Source organism: Gobio gobio (assembly GCF_949357685.1).
Source record: "Gobio gobio genome assembly, chromosome: 17".
NCBI classification, from domain to species: domain Eukaryota; kingdom Metazoa; phylum Chordata; class Actinopteri; order Cypriniformes; family Gobionidae; genus Gobio; species Gobio gobio.
The window spans coordinates 26,699,337-26,724,581 of record NC_137110.1 but is presented as its reverse complement, the minus strand read 5'-3'; the positions used below and the strand labels follow the sequence as shown (position 1 = coordinate 26,724,581).

The window sequence follows — 25,245 nt, the reverse complement described above, 5'->3', positions numbered from 1 at the left end:
ATTAAATAAGTAATGTCAATTATTTCACAATTTTCATCAAATTTTTACATTAAGTCAAATTAATGGGTATAGGACAAGGGTTGAAATTGGGTAGGACAAGGGTTGAAATATATATATATATATATTTAGAAGTACAGGAATTTTATTTTGAGCAAAAAAAAAAAACTAAAAAATAAAATAAAATTCAGTTCAAATAAAAAATAACCTAAATGTAGCTTCTTCAGACCATTCCATTTCTAGATTTACAGCTCTGCACACTCATTTTATCAACCAACCTCACGAAGTGCTGTTTTTAATCCATTATTATTATTATTTTAATTAAATTACAATTTTGTAAAGTTTTGTAAAGAAATTCATGCAAATGCATTATTAACCCTTTCACAACATATTTGGGATCATGAGAAACATCAATTAAATCAAGTCAAGTGTATGTTAAATCTTACTGTACAACATGGATGGTATCCATAAAGTGACAGTATTTGATGTAACGATAATGAACAATTAATTTACCTTTATTCTCTCTATGTTAGCTTCTATCCGTAGCTGTTGAACAGTCCTCCTGGCCTGGGCTATATTATTAGAGCTTTGTGTCTTAGACGACATCTTTGTTTATCTTCACAGACCTGGATTGAAAAGAGAAAAAAAATTTTTTTGATATTGACACGCACTCTGCTTTGTTTCCTATGAGCAGCCAGCAGCAGATCAAAGTTACGTATCATTCCATGAACTACATTCAGCAGAATTTGCATGCAAAACATATGCAAGACAGGAAATGTGTCTGTATGTACATGCATGTTAACACATATAGCTCTCTGAGGAGGAGGTACTGAGGGCCCCTTTGACCCCTGCAGTGGGTGAGGGTGTTTAGTGCGTCAAACCCCCAGCGAGGGCCTTTTTTTTTACTGGATCTGCAGCCTCTGTATTGCTTTACGACAGCAGGCGGGAGAACCAAAGAAAGCTGTGTGTGAACAGAAAACAGAAGATCACATGCTGCCAGCAGCTCAGTCTCTACAGCTACCGACTGTTCCTGCAGAGCACTCTTTCCGTAAACCATCATCACCGGTTACTCTGCCAACTCATCAATGGACACATGTGCACAGGCACACAGAGACAGAGTCAGCAGTGCAATCGTTCAAGCAGAAGGAGTTGTGCAATACAAAAGGTAGAAAAGGAAATGGTTTGAGTGAGGCAAGTGGTCTCTCATTTGTCAGGAGATATAGAGAGGATGGTTAGCTTTCTCACTTCCTAACTTTAGTAAATAAATCAATAAAACAAATTTGGTAGCAGATACCAGTATCAATTAAACTTCACAATAGCACAGCAAAATGAATTTCATTTTTTATACATGAAATAACTGTAAAAATAAAATAAAAACGACACTCTAAAAAAACATAGAAATAGGGCACAATGTACTGTATTAATTACTGTATAAATTTTACCTGTATTTTGAATTTTGAACTTCATTGAGTTGTGTTTTAGGGTTGACGTAAATGTCCGTAAAATTACTGGATAATGTCCTGATAATTTTCTACCAGTTTTTTTTTTTACAGTGTATATACATTAATACATATAAATTTGATTTAAAAAACAAGGTTACACTTTATTTTAAGGTGTCATTGTTACAGTGTAATTACAGTCAAACCAAAATTTATTCTGACACCTTCAACATTTTCTCACTTTATCAGTTTATTTGCTATTGTTTATAAAATGGTAATAAAATATGACAAGAACTCAGAGTTAAACTGTGTCAGAACAAATTAATCTTGATAATGTCAGATAACTTTGATAGAAAGGTATGTAATGGATTACAATCAACCAATCAGCTGTCAGCTGTTCAATTCAAGCACATAATTAGATAATACCAATTTAGGTCAACCAATTACCAAGCAATGCTTCATTTTGTTTATTCTGTGGTGTATAAGGTCGCGTTAGTAATTAAAGAATAAACACTTAAGCAAAACATGGTCAGGTCAAAGTGTCCTGTAAAAATAAGTTTTATAAATTGTACTGGTAGTCCACTGTATGAAGAATTTTTGAGTATAATATGTCACAGTTTACTTTATTTTGCTATCCTCACTTACATAAATGAACTATAGTGTCCTGCACCCACTAGTAAACAATTATATATGGTGTCTGAATAATTTTTGGTTTGACTGTATATACTTTTTATAGTTAGTTGCATTTAATTATGCATAATTTACTGTTATTACTATAGTAAGAACATGCACCATTATGTAGGGATTTTTATTTAATGTTGTGTTGTAAAATAAAGTTTTACCAAAAAATATAAGTAATTCAATTAAAATAATGGCATGCAGACTTTAAGTATTTTGATTAAGTAAACGTCATTGTAAATATGAAAACAGTAAAGATCAAATAAAAAGAGCAGTGTATTGTTTTTTGTTGTCAATATCATCGTTTCATTAACATGAATGAAATAACAGACAGCAGCAGGTCTTTTAGCTTCCACTGTAAACAGCGCCATTGATAAATACGGGAGTAGTTTTGTTTTTGCAGTTCGTGTCTGGTGTAGACACGGTGTAAGTGTCAGATTTGACAACAGGGGAAATGTTTATTAGAGTGGCTTCCATACTGCTACATGGTCAGCCGCATAATCTCTAGCACAACAAACCCTTATATCCTACTTCCTGAGAAGCCCAGACACAGCTTTATCAAGAATTCAGAGGAAGAGTGTACGGCTGCCTCCCGTTCCACCGGCACAAGGCTGGTATCTCTACCCGGAGGTCTGTGTTGGGAGGTGACCTTATCTGGTCGCACAGCAGACATACTTAGAAGGGGTTAAGAGGTTTGGATAACAACTAGTTGTTAATGTAGTGACATAATTAGTGTGAGACAGAGGCCATAGTTGCTCCCACAAGCCCTGAGGTCAAGGGGCCATCTATACATTACGGTCCAGAGAACAAACTATTTAGCTGCAGCTTAACAAGCACAGACAAAACATGACGCCACTGACGACAGCAGTTAACTAACTATTACATTTTCCGGACAATAAAGCATCCAGGTTGCTAATTTTAGTTGAATCAAGATTTGCTCAAATCAAACAGGTTATACAGTTGGCATCCATGTCTTTTTTAAAAGGCAAAATTGATTAACAATGCTTGTGTTTACATGCTGCAATTGAGCTACATTTACATTTTGTGCATGTTTCTTGTCTCTGCAACACAGATTGATGCTTGGTCAATTTTTAACACACAGGGTACCCCTTTAGCATAATTTTTCAATGTACAGGGTACTCCATTGATTTATATGAGAAACCTTTGGCATCATACACAGACGCATTGGGCAGGGGGATGTTATCGTTTGGGTTATCATTTTTGCAATCATGATATGTTGGAGTGTTATTCTCAACTTAATCAGCCAGCATCATTTCATTTACATTTATTTTGTTTTTTTATTCACGATATTTAGACAGGTTTGAACACATAACCCAACCCCACCCCTAAACCTACCCATTATATATAACAGAAAGATACGACTACAATTTATTCAAAAAGTACAAATATTCCAAGTGTTCGAGGGCCAAACGATTGATTTGACCCAAAAGTGATCACTGTCTCCATCTGCCATAGATCATTAAAAAATTGCCGCCCGAAGAAACGTTACATCAGCTTTGTTAGTGGAATGGCATTGGCTCTCATGTGTCTTGTGACCACTTACGTCATGCTAAAGAGTCAGTGTATCTTTTGAATGAGACATGATTTTGTGCATTCACGGAACAGCGGGATCATTTCAGTGATTAAAACATTAAGATCCAAGTGTGGCCAAGTATGGTGACCCATAGGAATTTGTGCTCTGCATTTAACCCATCCAAGTGCACACACACAGTAGTGAACACACACCCGGAGCAGTGGGCAGCCATATTGCTGCGGCGCCCGGGGAGCAGTTGGGGATTCAGTGCCTTGCTCAAGGGTCTCACCTCAGTCGTGGTATTGAGGGTGGAGGAGGGCGCTGGTTATTCACTCCCCCCACCGACAATTCCTGCCGGACTTGAGACTCGAACCCACAACCTTCCGGTTACAAGTCCGACTGCCCCAAGATCCACTCTGTTCTTTACATAAAATTTTTGTATGGATTCAAAAGACTTGAACATGAGTTAATATACTGTTTTTGGTCAGTTTTTGCAATAAATACCTGGGTGAGTGTACATTTTTATATATTTTAGAAGTGGGTGAGATGGTGGTCCAGTGGGTTAAACCACTGAACTGATACGCAGAAGGTTGCTGGTTCAATCCCAGCGGTCATCACCAGTGTGTCCTTGAGCAAGGCACCAGGGGGAATTGTCCCTGTAATAAGGGCACTGTAAGTCGCTTTGGATAAAAGCGTCTGCCAAATGCATAAATGAAAATGGGTACAGTTTACCCTATATTGTTTAGGGTAGGAGTGGGGTTAGTTTGTAAAATAATGAACACGTTAGTTGCTCCAAAATATAAAGAATAAATATTTGTAAAATAATGTCTACTTTTACAAATGCAAAGAATTATGCGTCTTGATCTGACGCATAAGGCAATCACCTGAAAAAAAAGGAAAAAATGGCACCAAGGGGTCATGACCAAGCATCCATATGTGACGAGTTGGGTGTGAGAATGTGTTGGTCTATGCATACAACACAATTTGTAATCTAAAGAAACACTGAAGAATGAAATACATAAATGCTGATAAATTGTGTTTAGTACGAACTGTAGTAAGTCAGAACTGTAATAAGTATTCAGTATGTTTGTATGCGCTTTAAAAGATTTCAGTGGGACTAAAACAATGAAAAAAAAATTTCATGTCGGATTTAGTCTGAAATCAGTCTGACTAACAGACCTAGACAATTTGATTTGTCCAAGGACAGATTGTGTTCAGTTGATCTCAGTCAAGGTTGAGTATGCAGCTCTTTGAAAAGGCACAGTGTTCCTGTGCGGTAACGGTTCATTCGCTCAGAGTGGCTTCTTAGGGACAACGAGTCAATTTTCTGCAGACGCAGCACAGAGAGGAGAACTGTGACACAGATAGACACGGCTCAAGTGCTGTGCCGATCAAACTCTATTCACTACTCTCACACTGCTGACCTCTGACCTTTCAGGTCGATTTTTGTTCTCATCCACTCACACCATCCAAGCAGAGGTTCACGTGTGGAGACAGAATCAAGATTACAATATGATTAACTGCCAAAACCAGCGCCAAGTGAGCCTTCCAAGATCCCACATCCGTTTCATTAACCCACTCACTCCTCTCCCTGTAGTATAAATGATTAAAGATGTGTATGAATGTATAAATAGTAAAGGAACAGGAAGCGGGGGCGTCTGTGTGCCTGGACTCATAGCAGAGAAAGGGCTCACTAATAACTGCATATCCTGACCCATGGGATTTAGTTTATCCCTCTCACGTTCATTCCCTTCATTTGCTCTAGAATTGTCCTTTCTGTGCTGGGACGTCGGTGTGTGACATTTCCGCCACTATAGTGCTGTCAGCGTATGCTGTCTACGCAACAGTGACTTTGAATCATCCAGCAGGCAAACCGCTGCACTGTTAAACCTTACCAGGTTTTTTATAAGTAAAATACTGGCAACACTGTTGCCAGCTAGTTACTGTAAAGAATCTGTTACAGTGACTAACTGGCAACAGTGTTGCCAGTATAATACTGTGTCTATACCAATACAGTGACTAACTGGCAACAGTGTTGCCAGTATAATACTGTGTCTATACCAATACAGTGACTAACTGGCAACAGTGTTGCCAGTATAATACTGTGTCTATACCAATACAGTGACTAACTGGCAACAGTGTTGCCAGTATAGTACTGTGTATATACCAATACAGTGACTAACCGGCAACACTGTTGCCAGTTTTATACCGTAAATCAGGCATTACAGTTGATAACTGGCAGCAGTGGTTTCAGTTATTTACTGTACAGTAACATACATATACATTTAAATAATTTATAATGCAGTACTCATTGTGGTACTCTTAAACTTACGAAGCATTCTTTCATGTTACTTCATTTAAAAAATAAAATAGAAAGAACTTTTAAATCTTTACACAAATTCACTTTATTACTTAGGTGTTTATCCCAACATAACAGAATTACAAAAACAGAAAGAAACAACCTGTTTGTTTTTGATACAACACCCAAAAATCTCTCTGTCACCAATGACCCTCATGTTATTTAAGTTAACATAAATTAAATGACCTTCTCATATTCTTACAAGTAAAACGTTAACAAAAATATTTTCACTTAGTTGCCTGTTTTCCACTCAAATTCGGTGAGCCTCTGCAAAAATGTATGTACATGTGGATTTATGTTTTGAATCTTTCTTTTAACAGATGACCCAGTTTTACGGCTGGTTCCAGCTTTGGAAGCACACTTTGTCCCCTCAGGATTAATCCTCACTAAAAACCTGTTGAGTAAATCAGACAACAACTATTTTAGAAATGGAGTAACAAATTAAACAGTTCAGAAAAACATCATACTAAAAAAAAAAAAAAAAAAAAATTATATAATATTATATATATATATATAAAAATAAAATGCACAACTGTGGCAAACTCATGTTACATTATTGAACAATTTTTTAACATGTACCTTTGAATGAGTTCTAATGTGGCACTGGCTGACTCTTGGTATTCAATGTTAAAAACATAGAACACGCTGAAAAACACAGAGAGTGCCGCAGAGAAATCTAACTGCTCATCAATGCAATGTGTCACTTTTCCCTCAATGCTGACCATCCACTTAGATGAAGTTAGAAGGCTGTCTCCTGAAACAGCCATAAAACTCACCATAAAAAAACTGCCAAACACATTTACTATTTCTCATTTATTTCATACTTACCAAGCATGATGAGCCTTGGTGTGACTGGAAGACGGAGCTCATTTTCCACTGACATTTGGGTTGAAGTTTTCTTAGAAAAAAAAAATTGCCAAACATTACAAAGCTGTTCAAATTCTTTTACAGCTAAGGTTGATTCTGATTTGTGAGCACACCCTTTAGAGTGAAATGTCCATAGAAGCACTTATGCTCTGTGTAGCATCATACAGGCCCATACTACAAAAATAATTGTCAAACAGACAAGGCCTAACAGACTGTACTATGTAGCACAGACAGACATCATACATCCAACTTTTTTTTTTTTCAAATCTTTGCCCATGTTTATACAGGTATGTCACATATGATCTGTGAAACCAAGCCTACAATTATTATTTCAAGGTATTTCTTTACTAGTCATGTAATGTTTTAATTACTTACGTCTACTAAAATGAAGAGAGAGTTTTCTTTCTCTTTGAAGTGTTTCATTGTCAGTAGGATGGCTGATATGGCAGTCTTATCAGTGCTTGCTGGTGTGGCTTCAATTTCTCTGAGGAGAGCCTGGACCTCGGCATTCCATTTTAACGTCTGTTTTTGAAAGTAGTTCACAATCCGTATGCATTTTCCGTTCTGGCATTCACTCAAGCAACTGCTTATATCAACACCTGTAAGTGTTTCAAAATGATTGCATAGGCCTCTTTTACTGAAAAGATATGGCCATTCCAGTGCTATGTCACTAATGGCAGGAGGGGGGCATGAATTAATCATTTTGCGCTGAGCAATATAAGTCTCTTTCATTAGCTTGTCCACATCAGACAATTCACAAGACCTTGGGCCTCCAGACTGAAACATTTCTAATAAAGTCTGTCTCTTAATTTCAAGAGATTCAGATGTCTCTCCATCTGGCATGGAGGTAGGTTGCCAATTAATGCATCCATAACTGTCAACTTTACATCGAACTTTTTTGACTATGTTGTCCTGTTCTTCATCAGCTTTGTTGGTTCTTTTTGGTTGACGAATCCGGTGTGCTACATTGTCTCTGTTGACATGTTCTACTCTGGTTCTCAGCTGTCTTTGAAGTGAACTATAGCCTTTCCCCAGTTGTTCCCCTTCCTCCGTAAAGTCTCCAAATGTTAAGGGAAATTTGGAAAAAATGTTTCTTGCCACTTCCCCACAGTCTGCCAAGCTTGGGTTTGGGCAAAATTCTCTTATGGCTGCTACAACAGCTCTTATAAACTCTCTTCTTGGTCCAAGAGGAGCCTTCTCCTTATTAGACGCTGCATGAAGAAGGGCTGCAGGCATGTGGTTCCAAGGAATCTGAAACATACTTAGCCAGTATGAATTTGAAGGAGTGTAAGAAGTGGATGGCTGTTCTAAGTCTGGTGATGGTAACGAGGTGAATGTTATTTCTAATGACGTCTCATCCACTTGGTCTCTCAATGCTTTGAAAAATACATACAGAAAAAGAAAGTGAGACATATAATGTACATAATATGCATATTATACAAGTATATATGTCTACATATATGGAATATGATGTTGAAAATAATGATCATAGACATGTAATCAGAATTGATTTGGCTTACCTATTTGTTTAAAAGCCATCATTAGTTTTCGACATTGTATTGGAAGTAAGATGTCTTGAAGGTCTGTCAGCTCTACTAGCGCAAGGTCCTGTGTCCTCTCAACGCCCACCACAAAACAGAGATGATTGACTACTACATTAAGTTTTGGAATATCCAATTCTGGAAGAATTTTTGTGATTTCTTGTTGAATCAGCTCAGTATCTAAAGTTAAAAAGAACATATGGAGTGATGTAATGACACCACAGAAAGGCCTGCCACTTCATACACCGGAAGGGGATAGTAATTCAAGAGATTGTCAGCATTAACACACACATACTTGAGATCAGTGTTGTGCAGAGAGTGAAGTCCAAGGTCAGATAATAGCACAGAGTCATACAGTTTGACAACAAAGTAGACATTGGTTGGATTAATAAGTATCAGTGATATTTTCCCAAAGACAAACCCACAGCTGCTCTGGGCTACAACAACTACAAGGCCATTGGTATATTTGGTTCCTTTATAAACAACCCCTGACACCTCTGAAGTACTCTGACTGACACAGTTAGCTGTCCTTATTGCATGTTGTATTTCTGTATTGTATAACTGGTCATTGTGTTCACGTGCTTCACTGACAGACTGAATTTTAGGAGGGAATAAATTGCCACAAGCTAGATAGGACTGAAGCAACTGGTGCCTTTCCGCCAAAGTTTTACAAAGATGAACAAAATTATGCAGTTTCCTTGCACAGTTTTTAAAATATGAATGTTTACTCTCAAACCTGAGCGTCCACGAGCGAATCAATGGGCCAAAATGTAGTATAAGATCTGCATAGTGCAACAAGTAATGATGTTTTGCTTTCAGATTTTTACCAGGAAACAAGGTACTTCTTAAAGAAACATATTCTTGTGTTAAAAACTTGAGGTAGCCTATCTCATTATGACTAATTTTGGGCGCACAAATCACCTCAACCATTTCCTTTAGTTTAAGGCACAACTGCCAAACCTCACTGTCCATTGCGTTTTGCATTTTATGTCCTATATAAATTGGTAAGAGCCTCAAGAGACACCAGTTCTGTGCAGCAGAACCACCAAGTCGTCTTGCATCAGCTTTAATCACACATGGGGCATTGTTACAATCACTTCCTAAATGTCTGAATTGTGCAATGGCTCTATTCAACTCATTGTAGGTAAAGTGCTTTTCAACTGAAACCAAATGTTTAATGTAAAGTGCCAAGTCATCAGCCACAATACCTTCAAATAAATCATGCCCTAAGCATGGAGGCAATCCACCACAGACGTGAAAATAAGTAAGGGAATTGAAAACTGAATTGAATTTGATGCCCTCTATTATACACTGATCAGTAGTTGTGAGCTGTTCAACACTATGTTCATAATTTTGGTTTGTTCTTTTTAGGCCAATATGTAAAGGCTGCTGATTAAATGTGTCTCTGTCAATTAAACAGTAGCGACAGAAATGCTTGTTGGTACTGAAATTCTCAGAAAAGCCCCCAATACAATGAGACCCAAGATTATCTCCACAAATGGCAATAAGCCCTCCTCTAAGAGTAGTGCCGTCAGTAGACTCAAATCCAGACTCCTCTAAGTCTTTCAGATCAGCAACAAGACAGGCAAAGACCTTCTGCTGACCAAACTGTTTAAAGTCTTCCTCTCTACACAGCAAGACAAGTTGCATTGGGTCAACTAAGGAGCGGTTGTGTGGCAAAATTTCACCTAGTGTCATGTACACTGCCAAGATTTTATGTTTCTTTCTACCCGAGCCAAGTGGATTTACAACTTCAAATGCATCCTGGTATAAGATAATTGATAATGATGAAGGATGCTCTTGAAAGATGGAATTTTTCGTAATGCATGTGCCATCCTTTATATCCTCTAGTACTTTGTTAACAGAACCAAGCATTTTTGTCTGTTTGTACTGTTCTCTAATTGATGTCTGCCTAAACAGAGATGCCAGCGTTTCTTTAAGTGGCACATATTGACAAAAGCGTTCTTTACCAGCTGTGTCAGTGCCTAGATAGATCTGTTTTGGCTCAACAAAGTTAAACTTCTGTTTGAAGAAGTTCTTTCTGGTTCGGTCAGACCTCAACTGACCTTCATTGTACAAAGTTAACAAATCTTGTGACACTAGTTCATCGAGAAGTTTGTCTACATCACTTGAAGGTATGTCTGTTGATGACAACAACTTTTCCTTTAGTCTAACAAGCATGTCCTGCATTCTATCAACATGAAGTGCTTGAAATTCCTCAATAATACATTGAATAGAACTAGCAGGCAACAACATTTTGGCCTGCATCTTCAAGTAAAACAGAGACAAGTTATGTAAAAAAGGCTCTTCATCTATGGCATTTCTTTGACTTTCAATTGATGTTGATGGTACATCACTAAGACACTGATCTGTAGCAGTTAGGTCATTCTCAAGACACAAATCTGTTGTTGGTGCAGTCTCACACTGTCTGTGGAAGGCTGTGCTGGACAGCTGTGCTGAACCAGACTGCTTATGCTTCCGTGACAAATGAGTGGTGAAAGATGTTCTCACTCTAAAATAACTAAAGCAGCCATCAACTGGACAGCAAATTTTTCTGCCATCTCTAATGTGAATACGCAGGTGGACACACAGCTCTGAAAAAGTATTAGCCACAAATACACATCCAGGAACCTGACAGTGAAGGTTCACCTGTGGATGCCTATGTGTATTCTGTGTTTGTGGCTGCCTGTGATTTCGGTGCATATGTGATCGTAATGATGAAAATTTTTTAAAAGTACAATGGCACTGCTGCATTCCACACACAAACTGAAAATTTGCTCTATGTTGGTGTTGTTTTATATGTGTATAAAAAGCAGTTAGTTGGCGAAAAGGCAAATTGCAAAATTTGCATCTGTACATTGTGGCAAATCCAGACTAACCAAGAAAACTGAAAGCAATGATAAAACAAGCTGAGATATTACTTAGTGAGGAGTTGAAAACTTGCTAATCAGGAAGCTACTTCAAACCATGCATATAAACTATCTAACTTAACATTTTAAATAAAACATTTAAAAAAAAATATATATATATATATTTGAATCGTTTACTTACTTGTAGTTGTGCTATTCATGTTTAGACTGAAAACATACAAATCTGCTATAGGAGTTCTCAACACAGCATGCACAGTAGCAAACAAACTCCAAGATAATCAAGGCAAAGGAGTGACACCTGCTCGTTAAGGCTCAAACGTTCCGCCTGTGTGAATGTATTTGTGTGCTCACATGCATGCTTGCATGCGTATGTGTGTGTTAATGCATTAATCTTTGTTTTCTGACTGAAGATGTAAACAGTTTGAAAGAAACAGTGACGTAATGCATCATGGGAATGTAGACCAGTAATTTACCAGTTAATATTACAGTTATTTGCCTTCATGGGCACTGAAAGTAATGTACTGTAGTTTATAATTAGTGCAGCATAACCTCACCTCATATTACAGTAAAATACCTTCCAATGATGTTAAAGCTAAATACTGGCGATTTTACAGTTATTTACCCAGAAATCTACAGCAAGGTTTAACAGTGTGGCTTAAATGTGGAGTGGACATAGGATTCCAGCCAATATAGCTGGACGCTGAGGAGAGAGGACACTCGAAGTGCACTGAGCTGTGCCGCACAACTCATCTGGACGTCTCGACTGTAATTACAGATTTAGAGAGAGAGAGACCTAAGAGTCAAGCACACTCCAAAAGCTCGGGCTGACGCCGCACCCTTCAGTCTTTTGTTAAATCTCTCCCCTCTGCCCTCGCTGTGACCCTGCCCCCAAAAACAACTGTGACATTTCAAGAGTGAAGGCCTGTTCACACCAACACAAATGTTTGGCATGAAAATTTAAATGTTCGCATGCAATTTGTCTGTTAAGACCAATGTTGGGGGAAAAAATGCAAGATGGGCTGAACATAAGTAAAAATTCAGGTCACACTTTAGATTAACTATTAACTACGACTTTTGCCTCAATAAATTCCTAATTACTGCTTAGTAATAGTTAGTAAGGTAGTTGTTAAGTTTAGGTAATGGATAGGATTATGGATAGTATATGGTCATGCAGAATAAGGCATTATTATGTGCTTTATACTAATAGACAATCAATCAATATCCTAGTAATGCATGCTAATAAGCAACTAGTTAATAGTGAGAATTGGACCCTAAACTGTTACCAAAATTCCTTCTCTTATTATATAGCCATACTGAAATATAATCACAACATTTTGGCTAAATTGTGACACAAAACACAAACAAGCACAGTAAACCTGCTTTATTTTCTCCGTCTAAATTGACGGCATGCAAATATGTTTGTGTCTATTTGAACAGGTGCATTAACAGCCCTTTATTTAAATCGCACTGAATTTTCACACCGTACATTTGTAATGAGGTAGGATGAAAAGACACAATAAAGACTGACTGAAAAGCAGATATTGCATTGGATAGCTGGTGTTCATCTATGGACAGATGTGGAGGTCAGTAGGGGTTGGTTGGTTGGTTGGATGCTTGTTTGTCTTGCAAACGTGTAGAAACAGTGTGATAGACAGCGAGTGAGAAGAGAAAAAGAGAGGGGACTGTAACAAGCTTTGAAGTGTGTGACTCAAGCTGAATCACTAACAAACAACAAGAAGGGGAAACTAAGTAAGACCACCAAAAGGCAGGGTACAGACCACCTTGGGGCCCAGAGCAATACTGCTGCTGACTGAGCTGCCCACTGGGCCACCCACACCTCTGCAGACGAGCCCGCTCCTCCCTCCCGCTCTGGCACTGCTGTTGCCTGCTGGATCTCTGCCAGAACCAGACGGCTCCAGCCATCGGCCCAGCCTCTGATGTAGCACTCCAGGAATAACAGTGCGCTGGCATACTGAGACCACCACAGCGGCGGCACAGAGAGCGGGAAATGACTTTCAAATCTGTTTTACAAATTGTAAATGAAATTTTTACATTTTCAGAAGTTTCTGTGTTTCGCCACAATGCTAGGGTGGTCCACATGGTTAGTAAGGTTTGGTGTGGATACTACGGTTATGGGTGGTTGCTAGGGCCTTGCTAGGTGGTTGCTAACTGGCTTATGTAAAAAAAAAAAAATCACCCAGAACTTAAAAAAATGGCTTGGGTCCCTCTGTTTGCTTGACTAAATTGGTCAGCACTGAGAGAAGTTACTTACTGAATCGACATTAAAGGGATTGTTCACCCAAAAATCTTTACATTATGAAAATTGTATTACACAGGTATACATATACAAGCCCTTAAGTGTTTTTTCTTTAATTGCTAATTCAACCTTTTACACCACAGACTGAACAAAATGAAGAATTGCTTGGTAATTGGTTGACCTAAATTGGTATTATCTAATTGTGTACCTAAATTGAACAGCTGACAGCTGATTGGTTTATTGTAATCCATTACATACCTTTCTATCAAAGTTATCTGACATTATAAAGATTAATTTATTCTGAAACAGTTTAACTCTGAGTTCTTGTCATATTGTATTATCATTTTATTAACTATAGCGAATAAACTGTGATAATGTGAGAAAATGTTGAAGGTGTCTGAATAAATTTTGGTTTGACTGTATACATATATTTTGGTTTGACTGTGTATATATATATATATATATATATATATATATATATATATATATATATATATATATATATAGTAAGAGAAGGGTGGATAAAACACTGTTATAAGCAATAGAAATAATGATCCTTGTCTTAGCAAACACCACTACTACCCCCACTGACTTTAAGCATGAAAAAAATGTTAAAAATGCATTTCTCAGTGCTCTCTGCCGCATGAGTATTTGTTGGTATGTACACAACAGTACGGCTTTCACATTAACGCTTTTCAAATTCACATGCAGGACTAGGAGTTTTTTTTTTTTTTTACAAGACTTGAGGAGAAATATGTATACAGCTGCGTTTCCAATGCTCAGACAGGAATTTGTCGGCTGGTCGTTCCTCACGAGAGCCCTTGACCACAGCGACGGCCCAAGCCTGACTGGACCACCATCGCTGGGACAGAATCCAGCAAGTATGCACATTAAGTCTTCAGCATTCTGAACACAACGTCCTAAGATGCACATGAAGTGAGCACTGTGTTCCTTAATGACTGGGTGTCGGCGTGGGTTACAAAGTTCTAAGAAGAACAAGCTATTTTTTTTATCCCCTGTCGCACTATGTTCTTTTGGCAGGTCTATTATCTCTCCTTCACACGGCCTGATTGCTAAGAGACGGTTGTGCCTAAAATTGTTCCTTGTGCTGCTGTAACACAATGAGGCCATTGAGTAATGGACGCACAGTGCACAGAAAGGACAATGAAGACGGTGCTATCAGGGAACTGCCGCACTCTAGCTTGTAAAGTAGGAGATAGCTTACGGCTAAACAGCAAAACATGGTAGGTCGAGGTAACCAGTTTAACAGCACCCCCATGGGAGCTAATCTCAGAGAGCCTGATGTTATCAGACAGACAGGCTGCAGCCATGAAGCATGGGGAAGAAGGGAGACAGCCTCTCTCACAGTGACGCAGGGCTTTGGGAAGAGAAAGAAGGGGGTGAGGAGTGTTGACAGAAGTGTGCATGCATGTGTTTGTTTAAATGGAGAGCTGGGCGTCACAAAAAAGATCCCCACCCACATAAAATTGGCAAACTGCAGCAAACGCTTTAGAGCTGACTATTAAGGTAATTCTATAGATAAGAGCACATTACGATACTTGATCATGACAGACAAAAGATGACAGATTGCTGAGTGAATGCCTTAGAGGTGTCAGGTAAAGGTGATCAACAGAGGTTGTTATATTTACAGTGTGAACTTGGGACATTGAGTCACAGGCTGATAGTTTCTCCCATGTCTCCAGAGTGTCTCGGACTGAGGGAATGAAGAAAAGAGGTGAAATACAAACGCACACCTACATCCCTGACATATCCGGGACAGTAAGGCTCCAACGGCTTATATACAGTATGGCAATGTCTGGCTGTTTTTTTCCTGGCTATGGCTACATTCATACTGTCGGTGTTTGGGAACTACATTTACTGTTCTTCCTGTTTCTGTTCACACAGAAAAAAAAAATCTCATAGCATTCTTCATGCAATTGTAAGTGCAATCTATCTAGAGCCATCTAGTCACCTCTGAGTTGCATTTAACAGTCTAAATGTCATTTTAGATGCAGCCTTTGTGCCACTTCTGCAGTGCAAATATTGATTTAGCTGATACTGATTTCAATTGATTGGTAACATCTTTATAGAGGCTTATTATTATAATTTAATTTGTTTATTAAATGTAAGAATTTGAAAAGATGAATGATGCATACATCCATTAAGTTTCTAAACAATTGCCTATGAAAAGGTAAAATATAATTTCTGTCAGTACTGAACTAACCACTGCACAGATAATATAGAAGAATATAAAAAACTTTGTGAATCAGCTGTCAGGCCTAAAGCAGGCAATGTACCAGGACATACACTCAGCAATATATCATCTCATTAGTGACTAACTACCAGAACATATTTTAAAAATGTTTTGTAAATATTGCACACCCCTGGCCTGTATTAGTACATATTAGTACCTTTTGAAAGTAAAGTAAAGTCAATAAGTAAAGTATTATCAAAGATGTGACGTGCATAAAACTGGAAGGTCTTATTACACTTGATATGACAAAGGTTCATTCAAGTTCATCCATCAGATTAGGGATGTCAGTTTACATAAATTCCCATAGTCGATCGTTGGGGGTGGGTGGAGACAATTTTCCAAGATTAAAGATTAATTTTCCCAATCCATAGAGAGTAAAAGTAACACTGAAGCAATGTTGCAATTAGTGAATTAAAGTAGATTCACTCTACAAGTGGTGATTGAGCATGATGACACCTGCAGTTAACAATCAGAATCACTGAAGAACAGAAATAAGAGAAGAGATGGGCTAAAACACAACAACTACAACTGACTAATGCTGCGTTCCAGGCAGGTTTTTGAGCCGGTAAGTCACAACTTCAAACCATGACTTTGTAGTGTTCCAGGCAAAATCACGCCAAACTGCCTGAGCGCAAGGAATTGCGGTAGCTAGATGTAAACAAAGCATGGTGGACCGTCCGGTTATGCTCATTTACCATCATTTATATCGCCAAGATGCTCACTCCTTGCTTATTTGAGGGAAACAGAGGAGAAAAACGGCACATAAGGCAAGATAAGCTGTAATACCTTTTATTTTACATCATTTGTAAAATAACATGCACAACTTCCATAAACACAGCATCCGTAGGGGCTGCCATTGCGGTTTCGTGGGCTATGTGGTGTCAGAGCTCGTAACTGGGAGTATATCGATCTAGTACGAGTTCACGGGTGGTAAATCACAGGTTTGACTGCCGTTCCAGTGCACTTTCATGGGTAGAAGGTTGGAAAAACACAGGTTGCCTGGAACGCAGCATTATAGCCACACAGCCTTAGATGAAATCAACTGCAAATGAAATCAATATCTCACCAGAGGATGATTAAACTATTCAAAAAACAGCATTACAATATCCACTTATTTAAAACCAGTTTGGCTAAAGTTGTTGAAGCCCTTTAGTTGGGCACTTAGCCATTGACTTTGGTTGAATGAATTCTCTTTTGTTGAAAATTCAGCATTTGTTGAAAACGCATGCTATCACTATTGTCGACAATATTTCATGCTCCTTACCTGTCTGCAATGACATATTACGAAGTATATGTACAAATTTTTGCGTTCTCTCATAAGCAGTTTGTTCAAAAAGTTATTGAACAAACTGCTTATGATTTTAACCGATTTGTGTATAGATCTATTGAAACAAGAGACAATTCCTTTGTTTTGAAACGTTTTAACCAAACGGCAACCTCCCGCAGTTTCTCTTGAAGCCAATACGGAAGTGACTTAAACTGCAATTCATCGACTGACCGCTAGGGACAGGCCCTCATTGAGCCCCATGTTAAAATGCCCAACTTTACAGCAGAAAAAAAACATGTTTACAGCCTGGTACAAATTGTGGTTTTGGTCTATACGGCTAATTTTGCCCTTCATGACAACTGTGATGGGGGTGAATTTTTTTATAACTCATTCGTTTACATTATATAAAGGCTTAAAGTTCTGCATAATTAAGGGTGTGATGCTCTGAGTGACAGGTGGATAGCCATTTATCTTCTGTCTGTTAGTCATCCCGTCACTACAGCTCCACCCACGTCCCGCCTCTTTGCCCGTTTTCTATTATCCGGGAGTGACACGCGATGACGCGCTGCCAAGATGGCAACGGCCAGCTCGACCCTACTTTACGCTTCAGAACTGCTCTTCGGAATCCTATAGGTGACGTGGACACTACGTCCATATTTTTTTACAGTCTATGGTTTTAACAAGCTGAAAGGTAAAATGCAAGCTAAAACAATGCTTGACCCCAAATACTGCTTGCATACATATAGCTGGCCTACTCACACTCAACCCTGCAAGACAATGCTAGTGAACCAGCTTCCCCAGTTCTGGTTTGCTTGAGAACAGCATGAATATGCTGGTCGACCAGCTAGAACAGCACTAACCAGCATAAACCAGCCTGGACCAGCATGGAATCCATGCTAGTTTATGCTGGATTTACCATGCACCAGAACAGGAGCGCACAGCTGAAACAGCGCTGGATCACTCTTCATCAACCAACATCTTATTACTTGTTTATTCTATGACGTTTACACAAGTAGTTCAGTAAAATCACTTGTTTGGAGGGTTTTTTGGACCCTTGAGTTATGTTTCGAAATAAATGGCTAGCCTACCTAATGAATTGCATGGCTTGAAGACATTAATACACTTAGAATACATAACTACGGTGCACTCGCTTTATTTTTCCTCATGTCTGCTGCACGTGTTTTGCACATGTGCCGCACGCACCTCAAAACTACGCACTCTAATGATGATCTTGCTTGGTTTATACTGGTGTCCACAAAATTGACAGGAGTATCTTCAGTGGAGTTGCCTGCAACACACTAGACACGTAAATGTAGCGCAGAGTGGCTCACTCACACTGTATGATGTGACAGACAACTAATTCTCCAGTATGGTTCTGTTCACACAGCAGGAATTTGCTGAAAAAACAGTTTGTGAGTCTCGAAAATTTACGGGTGCGAGTTTGTTTATCTAATGCGGTTTTTGCTCCTGTAAATAACTGAACTGTGAACTTTATGAACGTAACCCTATTAAAGACTCCAATACAGAACAACCGTATTCTGCTCCTGTGTGAACGTGGCCTATGTTTTGTTTGTTTTGGATTGACTACCACATTTACTAACAGGTGTGACACTCAAATTGTCCTGTACATACAACAACTTACAGGAGTGGCTTGAATATTGCTGAATACTGCTTGAAAACTTCACTAATTAGAGTAACTGTGATTAAAATAATTAGCAAAAATCACATGATCTGAACTTTTATGATCCACTGGCAATCATGGCTAGCCTGGCGTGGCCATACTCAATTCTAGTCAGAATTTGAGTCTGGTACCGCTCCATTGAGCTTTGATTATGGGGCGTGTTTCAACCGAGCCAGGAAAGACCTCAATTGGATAGACCCACAACCAATCAGAGCAACGGAGCGACGCGTAACGTTAGTTGTCAAATGTCAACAGAACTCTTACCAAGCACTGTTACCAAGTCCGTGTTTTTCTCCATGTCCGCGGGTTGAAGCGACCCCAATTATGTGATTATATAAACCCAGGAATGCGAATTTTAGCAGGCAACCTTGCCAAAATAACATATTTTGCCAACCAAATGTTTTGAGTAGCAATTGTGCGCGACATTGCAAAAACACTTGGAAACCCTGTCTGCACGCACGCATGATTAAGTAACGTTACAAGAAAAACATGAGTGTAAACGATCTTTGGCAGTAATAAAATAATTTAAGGATACACAGAGTACTTACCAACACGATCATCGTTTCTGAGAGAAATAGTAAAGGTGAACGCATATACGAACAAGTTCTCCGTTTAGGATAAGAGCAAATTCAACCCAAGAGCCTTCGATGACGTGGATGATTACGTTACTGTTGATCATCTGTCCATCATCGTCTAAAGCCCGCCCTGACAATTTCATTGGTCCGAACAGTTTCTGTTCAGGCATAATTCCTCCTCTATGGAGCGAGTCCAGACCGAATTGCCCGAGCAAAACATTTTGTGGGCGGGGCTAAATTCGGCTGGCATCCAGGCTAAATCATGGCTATACTTCAAACCAGATTCATCTGTGAAGAAGAGTAGTGCTGAAGCACAACTGAATGACAACATTTGTTGCATAAGAATATGTGTGGTCACAATAAAATACTTTTGAAAAAAAGCAAAAACAAATAAGGCAATGAGGCATTTACAATGAAAATAAATTGGGCCAATTTTTTAAAGAAAGCTGAAATGTGAAGCTTATCATTTTACCAAAGAACATTAATTCTTCAGCAAAAGCTTGTTATCATTTGACATTAAATACTGTTTCAATAATTATTTTTTAGGGTTGTTTTTTTGTGTTGTCATTTTAAAGAAGTTGTAACACTGGACATAACAAAAAGTTAATAAGTTCATACTAAATTCATGTTAATATATTGCTCTTGATAATTGAAACTAACTATTTTAACACCCTGTAACCCAGATTTTTGGTTTTGTTTTAAATAAAAGTGCAAATCAATTTTTAATTAAAAAAATTTTGTGCCAAAAATGTTGAGTTTAACGTGTACTGAACCTGGAATGTTTCTTTAATAACTAAACTGTGTGAACAGAACTGGCACAGTCATTGTCAGCACCCAAAGTGAGCAGGCCAGGCAGTCAAAAATGCAGCGCTATAATGCATTTGTTGACTCTCAGTCACCAAACACATACAGTAGACATCAGATCTCTCCCTCCTCACTCATTCCTTGAGCTGGTCCGCACACAACTCGAGGTGAGAGACTTCAGAGACACCGGCTTCACTTTCAAGTGTATGAGCATCTCCGCCACATCTGCAAAGCAGAACGAGGGCCAAAAGACAGAATCACCATCAACCGAGCGGCAAGGAAGGATGTTTGCATTTGGGATGGCCGGCCCTTTCTGAGGTAAGGCGGGACAGGAAATGGGGCAGCACAGTAGGGAAAGTTCAGTCAGGAACAACCAGATGCAACATCAATGAATGAACCCACCATCTGCTTCTATTAATACACCAACATGGCATAAAGAGAGATGGGTGGGGGAGAGAACGCAGACCTGCTCCAGAAGTCTGTTTGCTTTTAGACCTTGACTATTGAGCGAGACAATCTGGCATGAAATGCTGGTAAAATGGGTTGAGGGTGTTCGTGCTCTATGAAGTGGCCTCAAATAGCCTTTTGTAACTTTATTTCCTCTTAAGGCCTGTTCACGCCAATAGTGATAAATATAAGGACAAGATAAAGTTAAAATTAAATGGCAAAAATTAAAAATTAAATTGACACAGGTGGCTTCCAAACTTAAAACTGTACCTCTGACCAATAATAAAGTAAAAGACAGAATCTACATCAACAGATCATTTCCATAGTGACCAACGCAATCTACCAAGAGCAGCGCAAATTAGTGTCTGGTTTAAGACATCCTTTCTTTGGAAGGTAAATAATGGAGCAAATACCAGTAAATTGTAAATTTGTAAAAAAAAATTGTAAATCACCTTGCATGATTCATTTAAATAGTCTCCTCCCCATACATGTTGCATCTGAAAGGGAAACTCAAATGCAAATGCATATGCAATAAGATCAGCTGCAAAAATAACTGTCCACGTCTTTGCATTGCTAATTTTTCACTGCGTGTCTTTAGTAAATCCTGACAGAATTTTTTTTAACACCAAAAGAGGGTTTGTGCTGGTGCAAGCTGTTAGTAAATCTGGCCGGCTAGTAGTTGCTGTGCTAGTAAAAACCTCACTCCTCTGATCTCAAGAGGCGCTCTAGCGACCGACGCTAGAGGTTGCAGCCTTTATCCTCATTGTTAGAGCATCCAACTGTATTAATACTGTATTAATTTCTTTCTTGTGCTGAACCCAAAAGAAGATACAAATTTTGAATCCAGATTTTGAAAAATATGGATAACCAAACAGTTGACTTCCATAGTAAAGAAAAAATCTGGAGTCAATGAGGACCAGAAACTATTTTGGTTACCAACATTTTTTGTTCCGGACAAGAAAGAAATTGTGGGTGAGTAAATGCTGACCTATAGGGTAATCTATCCCTTTAATATTCAACAATATTATTGATCTGACTGTACTTATGGTGTTGTTTGAGAACTGAACAGAGTATTCCATATGTCAGTTGTGATGTTAAATAAAGCTTACAATTTGTCAGCGGGAAACTTACGGCTCATATATTACTCTCTCACGCAGTTACAGATGCAGCATTTTGACTGAACCACTTTTACTGCACGAGAGATGAGAACACATTTTTACAATTTTCTGGGTCTTAAAAGAGTCTGCGTTTGTGATATATTTCCTTCTTTCTTTCATGCAAAACGCTCGCTCTGTCTAGATGTGTTTAAATCTGCTCTAAGTATGCGTTTCTGTCACCTATCACACATGCGCACTTCAGTTAGCCTAAAGCAGGTTAACGCGTTTACATGCAGCGCGAAATCTGGATAAGAGGCAAAAAAACTACCTGTTCCGACCGGTTTATGCCTAAGCCGTTTATGACCTTACTCGGATAAAAGAAAACGGGTTACCACGTATGCTACGTCAAAATGACTTGACATCTGATGAATAGTTGTGAATGGCAGTGAAGCGAAGCAACTGACGCTGGTAGGTCACATGACAGTGACAACATGGCAGATGTAGTACGTCCGAGTTTCATTACTAGCCCAGTTTAGAATCTTAAAGTATCCTGAAGACATTGATTTAATTAGGGTTGGAGCCTCTGTTCTAAAGAGTAAACACAGTAGAAATTATTTGTTGTTTTGCAAGTCCTGTAAAATATTTACCCCATTAAAGGGGCTATATGCAACTTTTTCCCCAAAATAAACGTAACAATAGCCTTTTTATTTGACCATTTATGACTCAAACATCTCCTGATGAGCATACTGACACTTTGTCCGCTCAAAGTGGGTGCACCTATAAGCCTGTATCCTATTTTTCCTATTTTCTGGCGGGTCATTTTTCCCGCGCTGTCTGCGGATGTGACGTCACCACCGCTGCGAGAGCGAGCAGAAAATAAGAGCAGTTCTGTTTTTTGGCCACAGGTGTCAGTCGCGAGTTCAAATTTCAGAAAAACGCATATAGCCCCTTTAAAGCTCATCTCCACATGAATCATTTTGGTATGTACCACAAAGGGAACAGGAAAACACATCCAGGGACATGCAAAATGATCTTTCATGGTATCAACAGCTTGTATGCTCTCTGCCACTGTTTTAAGTGCACTGACATTTAAGTGCACTGGTATTCTAAAAACTGCTGGTGGCCTATCACCTTTTCTTCACCCTACTGTCATGTATTGTATAAGTGCATCTTTGAGGAGATGAAAGAGGAAGGTGAGTCGTGTGGAGGTCATCTTTTATGAGAGTGTGCATGCTCATCTTCTCTTAAAGCCTGTATGAGCAGATCACATGGAGCACAGCTTTTGTTTTGTTCTCTCTTAAGGTGTTTTATCGTGGAGTCTGATAGGGGCTCTGTGTGTGGCGAGAAAGTAGAAAGGCTTCCTTCTGTCTCTGTACAAACAGAATGTGCACTGTGCAGCATTGACTCACCTTTATAAACCTGATAACACACAGCAGACATGAAGACGAGCAGTCTGTCTGGGCTCTGTTTGTTCTTCAATGAAGCACAACCGACACTTTCATTTTTCAAAATAATTTCATGGTTCATGCTATCAAAGCGACTCCTGATTTTCTGTGATCTCTGCACACAGACAATAAGGAAGTTGCGGTTGCATGCGTGCTTCTGCATTTAAAATACGAGAAGGATTGCATTAAGATTACCAGAAATGATAGCAGCAAATATAAGGATTCCAGTTCCTCAAAATCTCACACTCATTGACCTGCTCAGAAAATGTTGCTTACTATGAACTCTGTGTCAGGGATCTGTCACTTCAGTCTAGTTTATTCTTGGTTTTGTGACACAGCCCTGACGCTCATTGTCTTGTCTTTGTGTGATTGTGCGATTTTGAGCATGCTCGACTGTCCATGCGAGTTGTTTGGTGTGCGGGCTGTGGTATTCAGATCCCGGCACTTTCGGTCTAGTTTGGTTTCGGTTTTCCATGCTCCGTGTGTGTTTGTCTTCTGTTGTGAGCACACAGAATGAGCATTTGCTTTCATGTTGTCATGTTTTGTGTGAACACGTGGCTTATGAGTGTTTTCATTAGCTGTGTGTATATGTCTTGTTTTGTTTGAGCACAAGGCTTGCGATTTTGTGTTTGTTGGCAATGGGCTCGTGTTTTTGTCATGTTTGTTGTGAGCACATCTCTTGTCATGTACATGTTCCTTGTGCCATGTGCTCTCCTGTCTATTGTCTTAACCCAGACCATCTTGTTCATTTGCCCCACCAGTCCTATCTTGTTACCAGCCTTGTTTGCTCCCTATGTATTCTCCTTGTGTTTGCAGTCCTGTGCCACATAGTAGTCGCATGTTTACCTGTCTAATGTTTCCCGTTGTGTATTTCCCAGCAACTCTAGCCAAGTCAAGTCAAGATCCTGTTTTCCCTCTTGGGGTAGATTTTGTTTGTTTGTGTTTTGTTTTGTTTTTATTTTTAATAAAGAGCCCATAATCTGCAGTACTGCGTCCTTGCCTTACCACAACCCTGACACTCTGCTTGTGAGGTCTACATTTATCTCATGGAAGCAAAAGAATCTCTGAATCACAGCTACTGCTGAGAAACAACACTCAAGTATGCTGCATGTTAAACAAGTATGGAAAAAATGCATACCTAGAAAAAAATTAACATTTGCACCTGCGTTCAGTTCAAAACATTCACATGCACCGATTTAAGATCGGTCACATGACATGGTTTAACTTGTAAACACAATTTTCGGAAAGCTCTGACATGTACCACCTGTCCCCTGCAACATCTAACGGAAACTATCAAAATGTCAGCGGCTCAAGCCGTAAAATGTAGTTAAGCATTTATTTCATAATATTTCTGTTTGAAAATTCCTATAATTGTCTATTACATAAAATGCGGTTTAATGTCGCTAGCTTAAAGTTAAATAACTATCTAACGTCCTGATACAAACTATAGGCAATTTGCATAAGGACTGTTACTTGTATTTTGTTTTGTATATTGATTACTCAAATTCGAGGACTTGAACAGCTCTAAGTAGCATTTTCTGGGTTGTCATAAAATTACAGTAATTATGGAGTGAGCGCAGAATTAAAGGCACAATATGTACGATTTTTAGATTCAAATAGATTCCTAGAACAATGTTATATATTTAGTTGACGTGTGTACTTACATTATCCCAAACGTTTCCAACAATGTTTAAATCCAGAGAAATCAGCTACACTGGTAAAAATTATGTGTTGGATTTACTTAAAATATATATGTACCATTTTTGCCTCACACTTTTTGAGTAAACCCAACTTGGAATAATTTTACTTAAAAATATATGTAACATGCAAGTATATGCAAGTTGTGTTAACTTAAAGCTACACTGTGTAACTTTTTTAGTTTATTCTTCGCTAAAAACACTTAGATCTTTAAAAAATATATGTGCTCATTAATGTATATTTACTTCTTTCAAGTAATAAAGTATTCTTGTAAGTTTATAATATGCCATTGAAAATACATACGGGTAAGGGGTTCGAATTCGGGTCGCCATGTTGCCCCTCCATCTTGAAAGTACATTAGCCAAAGAGGGACATACCCGTAAATTCAAGCTTCGCCTTTCGCGTTTTATCACTCGATGGTACCGTGTCGAATGT

The 25,245-nt window shown here is 38.7% G+C and overlaps 2 protein-coding genes across 2 annotated transcripts in view; both read right to left on the bottom strand.

Annotated features, from left to right (window-relative positions):
* Positions 1 to 25,245, bottom strand: part of gng12b (guanine nucleotide binding protein (G protein), gamma 12b) — an 88,070-nt gene that overhangs the window by 6,000 nt on the left and 56,825 nt on the right. Inside the window, exon 2 of the mRNA XM_079841274.1 lies at positions 511 to 623. Coding sequence (XP_079697400.1) covers positions 511 to 603 — 93 coding nt within the window. The 5' untranslated portion in view covers positions 604 to 623. The remainder of the gene's footprint in view (positions 1 to 510; positions 624 to 25,245) is intronic.
* On the bottom strand, positions 6,032 to 8,604 carry LOC307141225 (uncharacterized protein). Its single transcript, XM_079841271.1, has 5 exons — positions 8,395 to 8,604; positions 7,250 to 8,250; positions 6,836 to 6,905; positions 6,587 to 6,761; positions 6,032 to 6,401 (listed from the first exon to the last, which is right to left on the bottom strand). The coding sequence occupies exons 1-5, from the start codon at positions 8,414 to 8,416 to the stop codon at positions 6,239 to 6,241; spliced, it is 1,431 nt and encodes a 476-aa protein (XP_079697397.1). The 5' UTR covers positions 8,417 to 8,604; the 3' UTR covers positions 6,032 to 6,238.